This window comes from Vipera berus (assembly GCF_964194415.1).
Source record: "Vipera berus genome assembly, chromosome: W".
NCBI classification, from domain to species: domain Eukaryota; kingdom Metazoa; phylum Chordata; class Lepidosauria; order Squamata; family Viperidae; genus Vipera; species Vipera berus.
The window spans coordinates 57,720,510-57,733,351 of record NC_138210.1 but is presented as its reverse complement, the minus strand read 5'-3'; the positions used below and the strand labels follow the sequence as shown (position 1 = coordinate 57,733,351).

At 39.0% G+C, this 12,842-nt stretch overlaps 1 protein-coding gene across 1 annotated transcript; it reads left to right on the top strand.

Annotated features, from left to right (window-relative positions):
• Positions 1-1,064: 1,064 nt before the first annotated feature.
• Positions 1,065-11,085, top strand: LOC308676312 (interleukin-27 subunit alpha-like; the record flags this gene model as incomplete). Its single annotated transcript, XM_081342124.1, has 5 exons — positions 1,065-1,077; positions 3,379-3,575; positions 8,695-8,793; positions 10,441-10,605; positions 10,694-11,085. 5 exons carry the CDS (start codon positions 1,065-1,067, stop codon positions 10,892-10,894), a joined length of 675 nt encoding a protein of 224 aa, XP_081198250.1. The 3' UTR covers positions 10,895-11,085.
• Between the last annotated feature and the right edge of the window lie 1,757 nt (positions 11,086-12,842).

Below are 12,842 nucleotides of genomic sequence, written 5' to 3'. Positions count from 1 at the left end.
AATAGCTTGACTCCCTCTTCTTTGTGGCAGCCCCTGAGATATTGGAACACTGCTATCATGTCACCCCTCACTCTTCTCTTCATTAAACTACACATACCCAATTCCAGCAACCGTTCCCTATATGTTTTAGCCTCCAGACCTCTAATCCTCTTTGTTGCTCTTCTCTGTACTCTTTCTAGAGTCTCAACATCTTTTTTACATCGTGGTGACCAAAACTGGATGCAGTATTCCAGGTGTAGCCTTACCAAAGCGTGGTATTAGCACTTCACTTGATCTTGATTCTATCCCTCTGTTAATGCAGCCTAGCACTGTGTTGGCTTTTTTGGCAGCTGCAGCACACTGCTAGCTCATATTTAAGTGATTGTCCACTAGGACTCCGAGATCCCTCTCACAGTTACTACTATTGAGCAAGGTACCACCTATACTATACCTGTGCATTTGATTCTTCCTGCCTAAATGTAGAACCTTACTTTTTCACCACTGAATTTCATTTTGTTAGATAGTGCCCAGTGTTCGAGTCTGTCCAGAATACCTCCCCATGTCATGGAAAACTTGTTCTGGGGAAATGTAAATTAGGAATTACAGCACTTTCTACTTTTCATAATATACTTTGTTAGAAAGGAGAGGGCACTAGGAGCAAACAGAGACCAAAACTGAAATACGTAGGTGGTTTCGGAAAAGTCCATGTTGAGAGAGAGAGAGAGAGAGAGAGAGAGAGAGAGAGGAATCTGAAGGATAAGGGGGACCTTATTCACGTGACCAAAGCCCAATTTCCTTTTTCCTCAGTGAGAAAAAAAGAGGAACTTCAAAAAAAAAATGACTTGCTGCTCCAATACGTTATTCTTCCGCCCTGAAACTCTATTAAGAATAACTGGAGGGGAAGAGGTTTTTTTCTTGCCCCTGAAACCAGATAATCAGAACCCAAACTGCAGTGTAATCTTGGACATTTTGTGTCCCACGAAAATGAAAGCCACTGTCCTTCAAAAGGTCCCCAGAATGGGCTGCAGGATTAAACTTCTCAAACAGGCGAACAGAGATTGGCCCACGAAGTGGAAAGCCTCAGGATGCGTCCAAGCGGTAAGATAGAAAGAAAAATGCTTTCCACCTGTTGTTCTTATGGGGAAAAAAGAGGCTTATTTGTGTTTCTTGCCATGGAAGCCAAGCTGCATGAGTCAATGACAAGAAGAGGGATCATCAGGGACACATTAGCTAAAAGGAGTGTAGGGCACCTAAGTCTGCAGTTTTATGTTACATTTTAAAGTACATAGCTTGGCGTAACCAGAAGTGCAAAACTCTGATATGCATTTCCAGCTTAAAGGGACACAGATTTCAGTTCAGAAACATCCTAGATTAGTTGATTGATTAATGGATTGATTATTTATTTATTTTATTTTTATTTTAATCCCATCCTTCTCCGAAGACTCAGGGTGGCTTACAATTTAAAGCACAAATCAATGTGCTTAGCAATAGCCTTCATTCTATGTATATGCCTGCTTATTAGGGCTTTCCCCCCCCCAAGCGGCATTATTACAAAGTCAGCTTATTGCCCCCAACAATCTGGGTCCTCATTTTACCGACCTCGGAAGGATGGAAGGCTGAGTCAACCTTGAGCCTGGTGGGATGTGAACCTGCACTAATTGCAGGCAGCTGGTGTTACTTAAGGAGGCATTAGCCATCAAATTGTTTTTTTACTCTTAACAACCACAAAATAGATTTTTTTTCTATCATGAGCTATCCTAACCTGGTCCTTCAATGGTGTATTCAATGCCTGAGTTCATCCACCTTGCTGCTGGTCATCCTTGGTCATCTGGTCATCCTGGTCATCTTTGTCCTTCTACCCTTCCTAGTTTTAAAGTCTTCTCCAGAGAGTTAGGTCTCCCCATAATGTTTCTGAAATAGGATAAATTGAGCTTTGTCATTTGAGTCCTGAGTGGGAACACTGGGTTGACTTGTTTGATAATCCATGGATTGGTTTTCTTGGCTGTCTACCGTATTCTCAGGAGTCTTCTCCAACACCAAAGTTGAGAAGGTAGATAATCTTAGCCTCTGGATATAATGACGTTACAGGAGATGTGTGCTTGGCTGATAATGTGTACTACTCCATCTACTTCAAAATGTGAATCAGATGTCCTTATTAAAAATCTGCTCTGATGACACTGCAGGTCTAGATTGGAAATTATCAGCAGTCTTTATGTGCACAATTGAGTTTTGCCAGAGGAATAGGAGGATATACTGTAATAATAGATATCTGTTCAATAATATTTAGATTATTGCTGTATTGATGTTGATGATGATGATCTCCATTCAGTTGAATCCCATTCTTGGTAATTCTCTGGGTCAGGTCTCTCCTTATCTTCCGATCTTGCACTATTTCTTTGAGTTTTTCTATGCTCTGGCTGGTGTCAGCTTTATTACTGTACTATAATTTATCTTCGGAGAAGGAAAGAATAACTGGATTTTCTATCATATGCAGTGGAGAATTCTACAAAATAATCATCTGAGTACTATAACTGATTGACTGATGGTGATGTAGCCTTCCCATTTTCTTTTGAAAACAATAAAGCAGGAGCACCAGATTCAGAGGCAACTGAACACTTGATCAAGTACCTTCTACTAGTGTCCAGTGCTATAATCCAAGACATTCCTAAACTGCCTGAGATTAAGACTCCCAACATGCTTATTTTGGCCGAGACCAAAAAGACTTGTAATCAGGTGTATATTTTGATCAGCTGGTTGGGGAAGGTTAAACTAATGTTTTCATTGTGGCTATTGTTGCTACCATACCATCCCAAATTTGGGTTACATCTTTCTTTCCTAGTTCCATCGATTTTCCCAGCACATTCTCAGCTTTGCTTTGAAGCATATTCAGGCACAGCCTATTAACATCTCAGTTATGTCTTTTAAGCAATTAACTGAAATCTCAACCTAACTGAAAAGGTCTCAGTATGGTAGCCTTTATATAAAATGAAATTCCCCTTAAATGGATTTCCCCAGTATGAATGAAAGAGATGATCGTGTGACAAATCTACAAACCAAATCTGGGATAAACATATTATTCCTGAGACGCTGTAGCAGGAATTTTATGGGGAAAAACTCACTTCTAAACGCCTTACTTTTATGTTTTTCTCCCCCATTGCTTCAATATACAGGTATGGTAAACATGTAAACACTGAGGTTTAACTCTGTAGAAAAAGAGGGGTCTTCAAAGCATATGATGTGGAAGTGTACCTATTTTTCTCACAATGACAATGTCTGATGCCACCAGTGTTTTGTAAGCACACAGTTCTGGCTTAAATACACTAGCATCCAATTTCCTGATTTTCCCATTAAATGTTTCTCTGTAACTTTCTCTCTAATTGTCTCAAATCTTCTTTTTAGGTGCAGTTCTTCTCCTCCTCCAAGTTCTTCTCAAGTTTGACATCCTTCTTGGTGCCCCTTCAGTTGGAATCCAAGAGGAGAAGGGATCTGGGCTTGAAGCCGCTGAAAAGAAGCTGGATCTTCAGAAAGAATTTAGCATGAGCTTAAAACTCTCGCGGCAACTTCTTCGCAAAACAAAGGACCTTACAAGATACTACGTAAGTCTACTACCCTATCTTCTCAAATATTGTAAGTTAGCAGAGACGAATTAAGAGATACCCCAAGGAGAATGCAGCTCCTACTTTTGAATTAGTTCTTCCATTCTCTTTTTTGTGTCCAATTTATTAACCAATCATCATTCTTTCTAAGGCTACTGCAATATAGTCTATTTGGGACTGTCCTTAAAAACTATTTGCAAACTACAATTGGTCCTATGTGTTTATTCTTGTTGTTGGGAGTATATAATGTTGGTTTCATGTACCTGCATTGGTTACTATCAATATCTGCATACACTTTAAGATATTGGTTTTAACCTATAAACCATTTTATGGCTTGGCAACTGTGCATCTTGTAGGACTGCCTATTCTAATGAATATAGGCTCAGTGAACTAGATAATTAGAGAATATCTGATAGTGATGCCAATTGGGAAACTGAAGCAAAACATTTCTGCTTTTCTGTGGCAACATCTATGCTACGGAACAAGCTTCACTTAGAAATTAGGTCCCGTTCTTGTCATATGTGTTGGAAGCCTCTGTGGGAAGAATACAGAGGAAGAAATATTTTGGGGAATATTGAAAAGGCAGAATATATTTCCCCAAAGGAATAATGGAGAAGATCTTTAAAAAGGACAGAAACCAGCCCCAGCTCCTCTTCCCCAAGCGGAAAACTCAGCAGAAGCCAGCTTTTAGAAATGCAAATTCAATAACCCTTTCAGAAAGGTTTTAGCCTTCCAGCTAGAAGAAATTAGCAAGACAAAGACCCCTAAAATGTACCTAAAGGTAAAGGTAAAGGTTCCCCCGCACATGCGTGCTAGTCGTTTCCGACTCTAGGGGCCGGCGCTCATCTCCGTTTCAAAGCCAAAGAGCCAGCGTTTGTCCGAGGACATCTCCGTGGTCATGTGGCCGGCATGACTAGACGCCAAAGGCGCACGGAACACTGTCACCTTCCCACCATAGTGGTCCCTATTTTTCTACTTGCATTTTTACGTGCTTTCGAACTGCTAGGTTGGCAGAAGCTGGGACGAGTAACAGGCACTCACTCTGTTACACGGCACTCGGGATTCGACCCGCCAAACTGCCGACCTTCTGATCGACAAGCTCAGTGTCCTAACCCACTGAGCCACCGCGTCCCTTAAAATGTACCTACCCCCACTCAAATTCTAAGGACAGGAAACATAATACCAAAAGGGCACACTCAGACTCAAGTCAAAGTACATGACATAGGAAATACAAAGCCTCAAACAGGAAGAACTCCAACCAAAAGCTCAGAAAAACCCACCACTCCCGGCTACATGTGGTCAATTTTTCCCACAACCATCTTTCTGTCTGGCTCTCCTCTTCAATAAACTGCAATCTTCTTTCTAAAGCAGTCTCCATTTTGTTTATTCCCAGCTTGGACTGGACCCTGATAAAGATTTTTCTTTCAACACCTCTTAAAAAAGGGAATTGATTTGAGAGCCTTACCCCAATTTTATAATGCCGTCTTTACTTTCTTTTGATAGTTCATAGTAACATGTCTGTATGCTATGGCAGTATTTTACTGTTTTAGAGAAGTAATAGCAAAGGTATTTTACTCAGTTGTACTTGGATTTTCTTGTCTAGCAAAGCAGAAATGTGAAAAATAGATAAACATATATAAATACAAATCAATAAATGTCAGTAAGGATGGAATAATGATTGTTTTTGTCCCTTGTGTGGCAGACAGAAATTGGTGATTTGATCAGAAGGCTACACCCCCAGGGAAGAGGTTGGGCACTCTCAGATCCCTTCTCTCAGAAACCCCCCCCCATGCCAAAATTAAATGCTCTAACTCTGTCTTACTATTCAGTTTGGGAATTATTACTGCCACCAACATATAATTATCGTGTTCTACTCTGCCTTGGTCAGGCCTTACTTGAACTATTGCATTCAGCACTGCACACACCAGTTTAATTGTGGCGGTTGTTATGCAAATGTCGTGGTCGTTAAGCAAGCCAATAGTTCCTATGGGTTGGTTTTGCCAAAAAACAGAAGTAAATGCTGGCTTTCGGCAAAACTGTTGTAAAATGCCAAACAGTCATAACTGCCGGCCAGTTGCCAAACACCTGAAGTGTGCTGACGTGATGACAGGGGTGGGAGGGGGCTGTCAGAACTTCAAATCCATTATAACTTCACATGGTCGCTAGGGAACTGGTTTTAAGTTGAGGACTACCTGCAAAAAGGAAATAAAATCTACACTACCACTTGACTTGAAGTGTTGAAGTACATTACTAAGAAAATCAGTCCATCTTTCTCTGTGGGGAAATAGGCCATTCTTTTAATAAACATACAGAGCCACTTTAAAAAAAAAGGAAAATGGAAGTCAGAGTTTCCCAAATATTATGTTTGGGAAGGGAAAAATACAGGGCTCGTCAGATCAGAGATAGATGAACCACCAGGAGAAAAATTATAGAAACAGACAAAATATGCATTTTCTTAAATATATAAAAATAGATAAGATTCTGAGAAGACCCCAAAATGATGCTGATCACTCAGCTGCTCCCTTTTAGAAGCAACTGTGATATAAAGAGGTCTTGATCCATGTAAAGCACATAAGGAATAATCCTGTATAGAAACAATAATCTCCAGGGGGAAAAGATTATTTAAAACAAACAGAGAGAAAAGAATTTTTGCATAGCTTTTTAGCTAACTTTTATCATTCCTCTAGAAATCAGAATCTGGAAAATTCTTCCTCCTGAAAATTCCAGTTTTAATCAGAGGGCAGAGTAGAATCTTATTCTCTCATTGCTCACCCCTGTCCCCAATGTGCAACTTCTTATTTGTTTGATTTATATCCCACCATTTATACAGGGGTTTGAGGTGTCATATATCAAATATCTGAACAACCGGTTCTCTTATTGGATGCAGGCCTGGGCCTCCGAGGGCTAGAACAGACTTAAGGAAATGGCATCCATGCACTTCCGGTGCATCGTTCTAGGCTTGGGAAGCCTCCTCCAGGCCTCTGAGGCCTAGAACAGACTTCTGGAAGTGGCATCCATGCACTTCTGGTGGGCTGTTCTAGGCCTGGGAGGTGGTTCTCCAAACTCAGCAAAATTTAACTACCAGTTCTGCCGAACTGGTGCAAACCAGCTGAATCCCACCACTGCCTCTTTCACCCACAATAACAACCTTCTGAGGTGGGCCAAGATAGAATGACTGGCCCAGGCTCATTTAACAAACTTCCATGGCTGAGGGGAGACCAAAGAACTGGCCATACATATGTAAAGCATATGTGGAGAATAAGTGGAGAAACTTACAAAATTTCCACCCTCGTTGAACTAAACAGATGTTTTAAATATATTACTTCCTGTATTAATTAATAAATTGGCCATATCAATAAAACTGAGCAACTGACTAATAAGATCTAAATAATAAGATTTTTAAAAAATGTGATTATCATCGTGTCTTCTAAATGAAAGGTGAATAATATGTGAGAAACTTTCCAGTCAAATATTAGATTTGGGTGCAGGAAATAATTTCACAGTACTTTTATGGCTGTTTTTTTTTCTTATAAGATTTGATTGAGAGAAGTGCTATGATGCATCCAAAAGTCAATTTGAAAAGTGTCATTGGACACTGTTTCAAAGTCAGAGTGTTGCTGTGAAAAAGTCCTTTCTATTGGAAAATTCAACATTTGGATGCATGTTTTCAGTAGTTTATTATTATTTGGCCCCTAGTGATGTAACATTTTGTGAAGGAACTCTACACTTCTGCTTCTTTTGCTTGCATAAGTTTTCTTCATTTTCTTATCTATGCATTCACATTCCTTCTCTGTCAGCCTTTTCCCCCCAAGGCATTCATCACTTCCAGAGCTTGTCCCCAGGGAATGACTGGGAAATTCTGGGAATTGATTCACTTAACAACTGTGGGAAGAAAGGTCACAAAATGGGGGGAAACTCACTTAATAACGGTCTTGCTCAGCAATGGAAATTTTGGGCTCAATTGTGGTCATAACTCAAGGACTACCTGTATTTTCCATTTTGGGGGTCAAATCTTCACATACTGTCTCCCAGGCAATCTTACCAAATAAGATTGTTGTTAAAATCAGAACCAGTCCATAATGTAGATCGACATCTTAAAGGAAAGGTAGAGAAACTGAAGTTTTGAGTTGGGGTTGTTTTTTTGTTTGTTTGTTTTGCTGCTGCTGCCTCCATCAAATCTTTTTTTTCCAAATCTGAAATTTTTCTGTTTTGTAATGTGTAGTTTGTAACTGGGAATTAGTAATGTGGAATGTAGGACAAGACAGATACTCAGTAAATGAGACTGAGAAGCCAACATATATATTGCTTACCTTGAAAAGAACAGCTCAAATTTGCTTTTTTTTTTGCACTGAGTAAAAAAACAACAAAAACCTTGCTCTCCATAAAATAGTGCTTCTCCTTCCATACCTGAGTTACTATGAATATCTGTAGCCGCCACTGTTACAGGTAAATTTTGACTTATGACTGATCACTTAATAACCGTTTACGATTATGACAGCTGAAAAAAGCTATTTATAACTCGGATTCAAAGTTCAATTATCCAGAGTCCACATGACTGAATTTTGGGTGCTAACCAACCAGCCTGCATTTATGACCATTTGCGGCATCCTGAAGCTATGTACTTGCCTTTTTTATGATGAAAAACAGAATCTGAATCTGATTTTTGGAAAAAATGCACCCAGACTGAATAATGGGTTTCCTCAACCATCCCAGTGTTAGCTTAACAACCACCTTTTTACAATCCTCATAAGTTACAACCATAATGGGCAGGCTCCTTTAAGGTTGTAACTTGAGGACTACTTGTATTTAAAGCAGATACTGACTCTTGGAAAATATACTGTACTTGACTAAAGATGCAGAGCTTTAGTGTGACATATCCTATCACTCAAAACCTCCCCTTTGGGTTCTCTGTTGGAGATTTCTTGAAACCTTGGCCCTCTGCATTTTATCCCACTTCCCTCAGGAATCCAGCAGTGAAAAGGAAATATTCTGGTTCAATGTTCTTGGAGTGATAGCTGTGAGTTATCACACCATTCTCTGATCAAGTAATATATGCTTCTTCATGCTCTGCTACAAGGTTGGTTGAAAATCTATTTACAATCATACTCTCTTTTTCCAGCTTTTGGACCGTTTACCTGGAACTGAGGTCCCTTTTATTTCCCACTTGAGGCACCTTCCCTCAACCAGCCTTGATTTTCACACATGGATCTCTCTTTCAGTAAGAATATATATATATATATATTTACCTTTGCATTTTGTAATAATTTTATTCAATAAAATTCTCAAAGTTCTTCCAAAGGCCAATGAAAGAGAGAGAGAAAGAAAGAAGAAAGAAAGAAAGAAAGAAAGAAAGAAAGAAAGAAAGAAAGAAAGAAAGAAAGAAGAAAGAAAGAAAGAAAGAAAGAAAGAAAGGCATTTATTACAAGCACCAATCACAATATACATCAGGTTGAGCCCAGATTAAGCCTGGTGTATTGGGGCTACCAAAAGGCTGGATATCCAGCAATGAATTAATTTTCAATATCTCCCTCACCATCTAGTAGCCTTGTGATTTTTGAAGTCTAGCTATGATAGGTCTCATTTTTCAAAAGTCAGAGCACATCAGTTTTTAACATGGTGCTCTCAAATGCCAAATTTGGTACAAGGCATTTGAATGAAGGCAACTGAAGTATCACTGTAAAGTGCCACTCTTACTGGTAATCATCCACCAGTGCCTAGAGAAAAAGGAACATGTTCAAGTTCCTTTTAATAAGGCAACTTGATGGTTGGAAGCCAGAAATAATGGATTCAATTAGCTAGGAAGACAGGATACTTAACAGCTGGAAAGAAGACAGTACCTATTCACCAACTTATATAATTTAACCTGTTCTTCTATCAAACTCACTGTCTCCACAAAGAATGCTAACAACTGTAATTTATTTATAGTGCAATCAATGCTAAGTAACCCTCGCAGAGAACTTGAGTTGTAAACAAGTCAAGACTGTTGCATGCTTTTAAGTTGCTTGTAAGGACTACCCAAAAGTCACAACTAGCCAGCATCAGTATTCTAGGTGCTTGTTGGATAATAACCAATGCCAATATCACAGCTGCAGTTCATCAGTCAATACCCAGCTAATTTTTGGAAGCCTCCAATTACAGTTGTGTATTAATAAATGCACTCTTGTAAGCCATAGGATCCATAGGGACAGCAAGAAAAAGAAATATAGACATGCACATAGTGGTGTTATCATTCAAATATGGTTGAGACGTACTTGGAACAGATGTCATGACACTATTACAATTGGTTCATTTGCATAATAATGTTTTGATGCACTTAACAATTTGATGTTATTAAGATTTGTCATGGACACCTCTGTTGTAAATTATTTTAGTACTGATTAAGATAATTCTCCAGAAGTTGTGGATTTTCACAACACTGGAGGTTTTTAAGAAGAGATTGGACAACCATTTGTCTGAAATGGTATATCGTTTCCTGCTTGAGCAAGGGGTTGGACTAGAAGACCTCCAAGGTCTCTTCCAACTTTGTTTTTCTGTATTCTGTTATTCTGACTAGTTTTGCTTGGAATGGAAATTTTTGGATCAAAAATGCTTAGTAAATTGTGTGGTACATTTCACCAGTCAATATAGGTATGGAACTAAGCAAACCATTTTCAGCCAGAATATGGTAAACTACCACAAGTAACATTTTCTTGCTAGAGTGAAGTTCCTCCTGTCTCCAATTCTTAATGTGTTTGTTGAGATGGATGGCAGGGAGCAGAATCACTTCCCTAATATTTTTCAGAGCTGCCCATTTTTGACAATAGTGCTTGGATACCTCCGCAGTTGCCTTTGTTGTATTTGCGTTCTAACCCTTTCTTCCCTCCAGGATGCCACACGCCTGTCGCAGATAGCCAAGACCCTTTCATTTTATCACGGGTTGGTACAACAGCTGAGGAACTTTGAAGCAATCAAAGAAAATTCAGAATTCTCCCCTCAGTTTGAAGATATTGATATTAACCTCCAAGATCTTGGTCATCAAGTGGATTACCAGGTAGCTTGCCTGTTTTGGGGGGAGCTCAGATGAGGGAAAAGCATCCTTTGGCTTTGGCCGTGTTATTCAGCTTTCATTTTTCCTATAGATTACACTTTGGGGTCTCTCATCTAATATCCAGCCTGAATCAACTCCTCAGATCCTTCAACACCACAGTCAATGGAGGAACCGCCAAGAAGTATATATTGTCCTTCGTTCTCTCGAAAGCTTCCTGGTTCGTGTTGCACGAGATTTTTTGATGCTCAGGATGAGGGCGCCCAAAGTGGCTTCACCTTCCAAGTTTTTCTAATCTTAACATTTAATTCCCATCGCCCTATTTCAAACAGCCAAGGAATGCGGGCATCCTGGTATTTCAGTGACAATGCTGTTCTGTAAATTATCTAAAATATTTATTTTATATATTTATTTATTTTTTCTAAGTATTTTATTATTTTAACTTATTTGTTAAAGCAGTGTTTTGGCTAGGTTCACATAAGCAATTGTTTACAGAATGCACTTTCTCAAAACAACGTGATAAACGTTTTTTCCCCAAAGGTCAGAAAGAATTGGCAACAAGTTTGCAGGGAATTTTAAATATTGTGTTTATCCATAAAAACATGGGTGGCTACTACTTTGCTTCATCTAATTTTTTTTAAATGGCTATTTATTCAAATGGGACAGAGAATCGTGAGGGTATCTACAGAAGGATATAATCCCAATTGATTATGGAGAAATGATTCTGAAATTTTCTAAAACAGATCTGAGTAAATATGCATATGCCATAAAATATATGTTTTGAGTGATACTGCCTTTTCTAAGCTTGAACTGGTCATTTCATGCTTTTAAATTTTTGGTTAATAAAAGTATTATTTAAATTTGATTGCCTGATTAATTGGTTGAACAAAAAAGGGTTTGTCATTTCATATAATTTAATAATAATAATAATAATAATAATAATAATAATAATAATAATAATAATAATAATAATAATAATAATAATAATAATAATAATAATAATAATAATAATAATAAAAAGTTGGAAGGGACTTTGGAGGTCATCCTGCTGAGGCAGGAAGCCCTATACCATTTCAGACAAATGGCTGTCCAGTCTCTTTTTAAAAACTTCCAGTGTTGGTGCATTCACAGCTTCTGGAGGCAGGTTGTTCCACTGGTTAATTATTCTGTCAGGAAATTTCTACTTAGTTCTAGGTTGCTTCTCTTCTTGGTTAGTTTCCACCCCTTGCTTCTTGTCTTGCCTTCAGGTGCTTTGGAGAATAGCTTGACTCCCTTCCTTGTGGCAGCCCCAGAAATATTGGAACACTGCTCGTGCCACCCCTCGTTCTTCTCTTCATTAAACTAGATATACCCACTTCCAGCAACCGTTCCTTATATGTTTTAGCCTCCAGACCTCTAAATCATCTTTGTTGCTCTTCTCTGTACTCTTTCTAGGATCTCAACTTCTTTTTTACATCATGGTGACCAAAACTGGATGCAATATTCCAAGTGTGGCCTTACCAAGGCATTTGTAGAGTGGTATTAACACTTCACGTGATCTTGATTTTATCCCTCTGTTAATGCAACCTAGCACTGTGTTGGCTTTTTTGGCAGCTGCAGCACACTGCTGGCTCATATTTAAGTGATTGTCCACTAGGAGTTGGAGATCAGTCAATTAGTCTGTATTTTAACCACTGCCTTGGTGGAGCAGTGGGCTAATGCCTCCTTAAGTAACACCAGCTGCCTGCAATTAGTGCAGGTTCGAGTCCCACCAGGCTCAAGGTTGACTCAGCCTTCCATCCTTCCAAGGTAGGTAAAATGAGGACCCAGATTGTTGGGGGCAATAAGCTGACTTTGTAATAATGCCGCTTGGGGGGGGGGGGGGCTAAAAGCCCTAATAAGCAGGCATATACATAGAATGAAGGCTATTGCTAAGCACATTGATTTGTGCTTTAGATTGTAAGCCGCCCTGAGTCTTCGGAGAAGGGCGGGATATAAATGGGATTTTAAAAAAATCCAATGTCAATATATTTAAGCAGTATATAACATTGTATTATACCTATTTAACTCAGCAAAAGAAAATTTCTTGTTGCTGGCTGAATTCACCTGGTAGAGGTTTCCTGTTTGGTCCTAATTCCATTGAGAAACTCTACTCACTTTCCTAAGGCCACTATCTTGACCCCTTTCTTCAGGATTTATCTTTCTCCTCTCAGAACTCCCTTTTATGGTCAAGAAAATATGATACGTTCTTATCTATATAATCC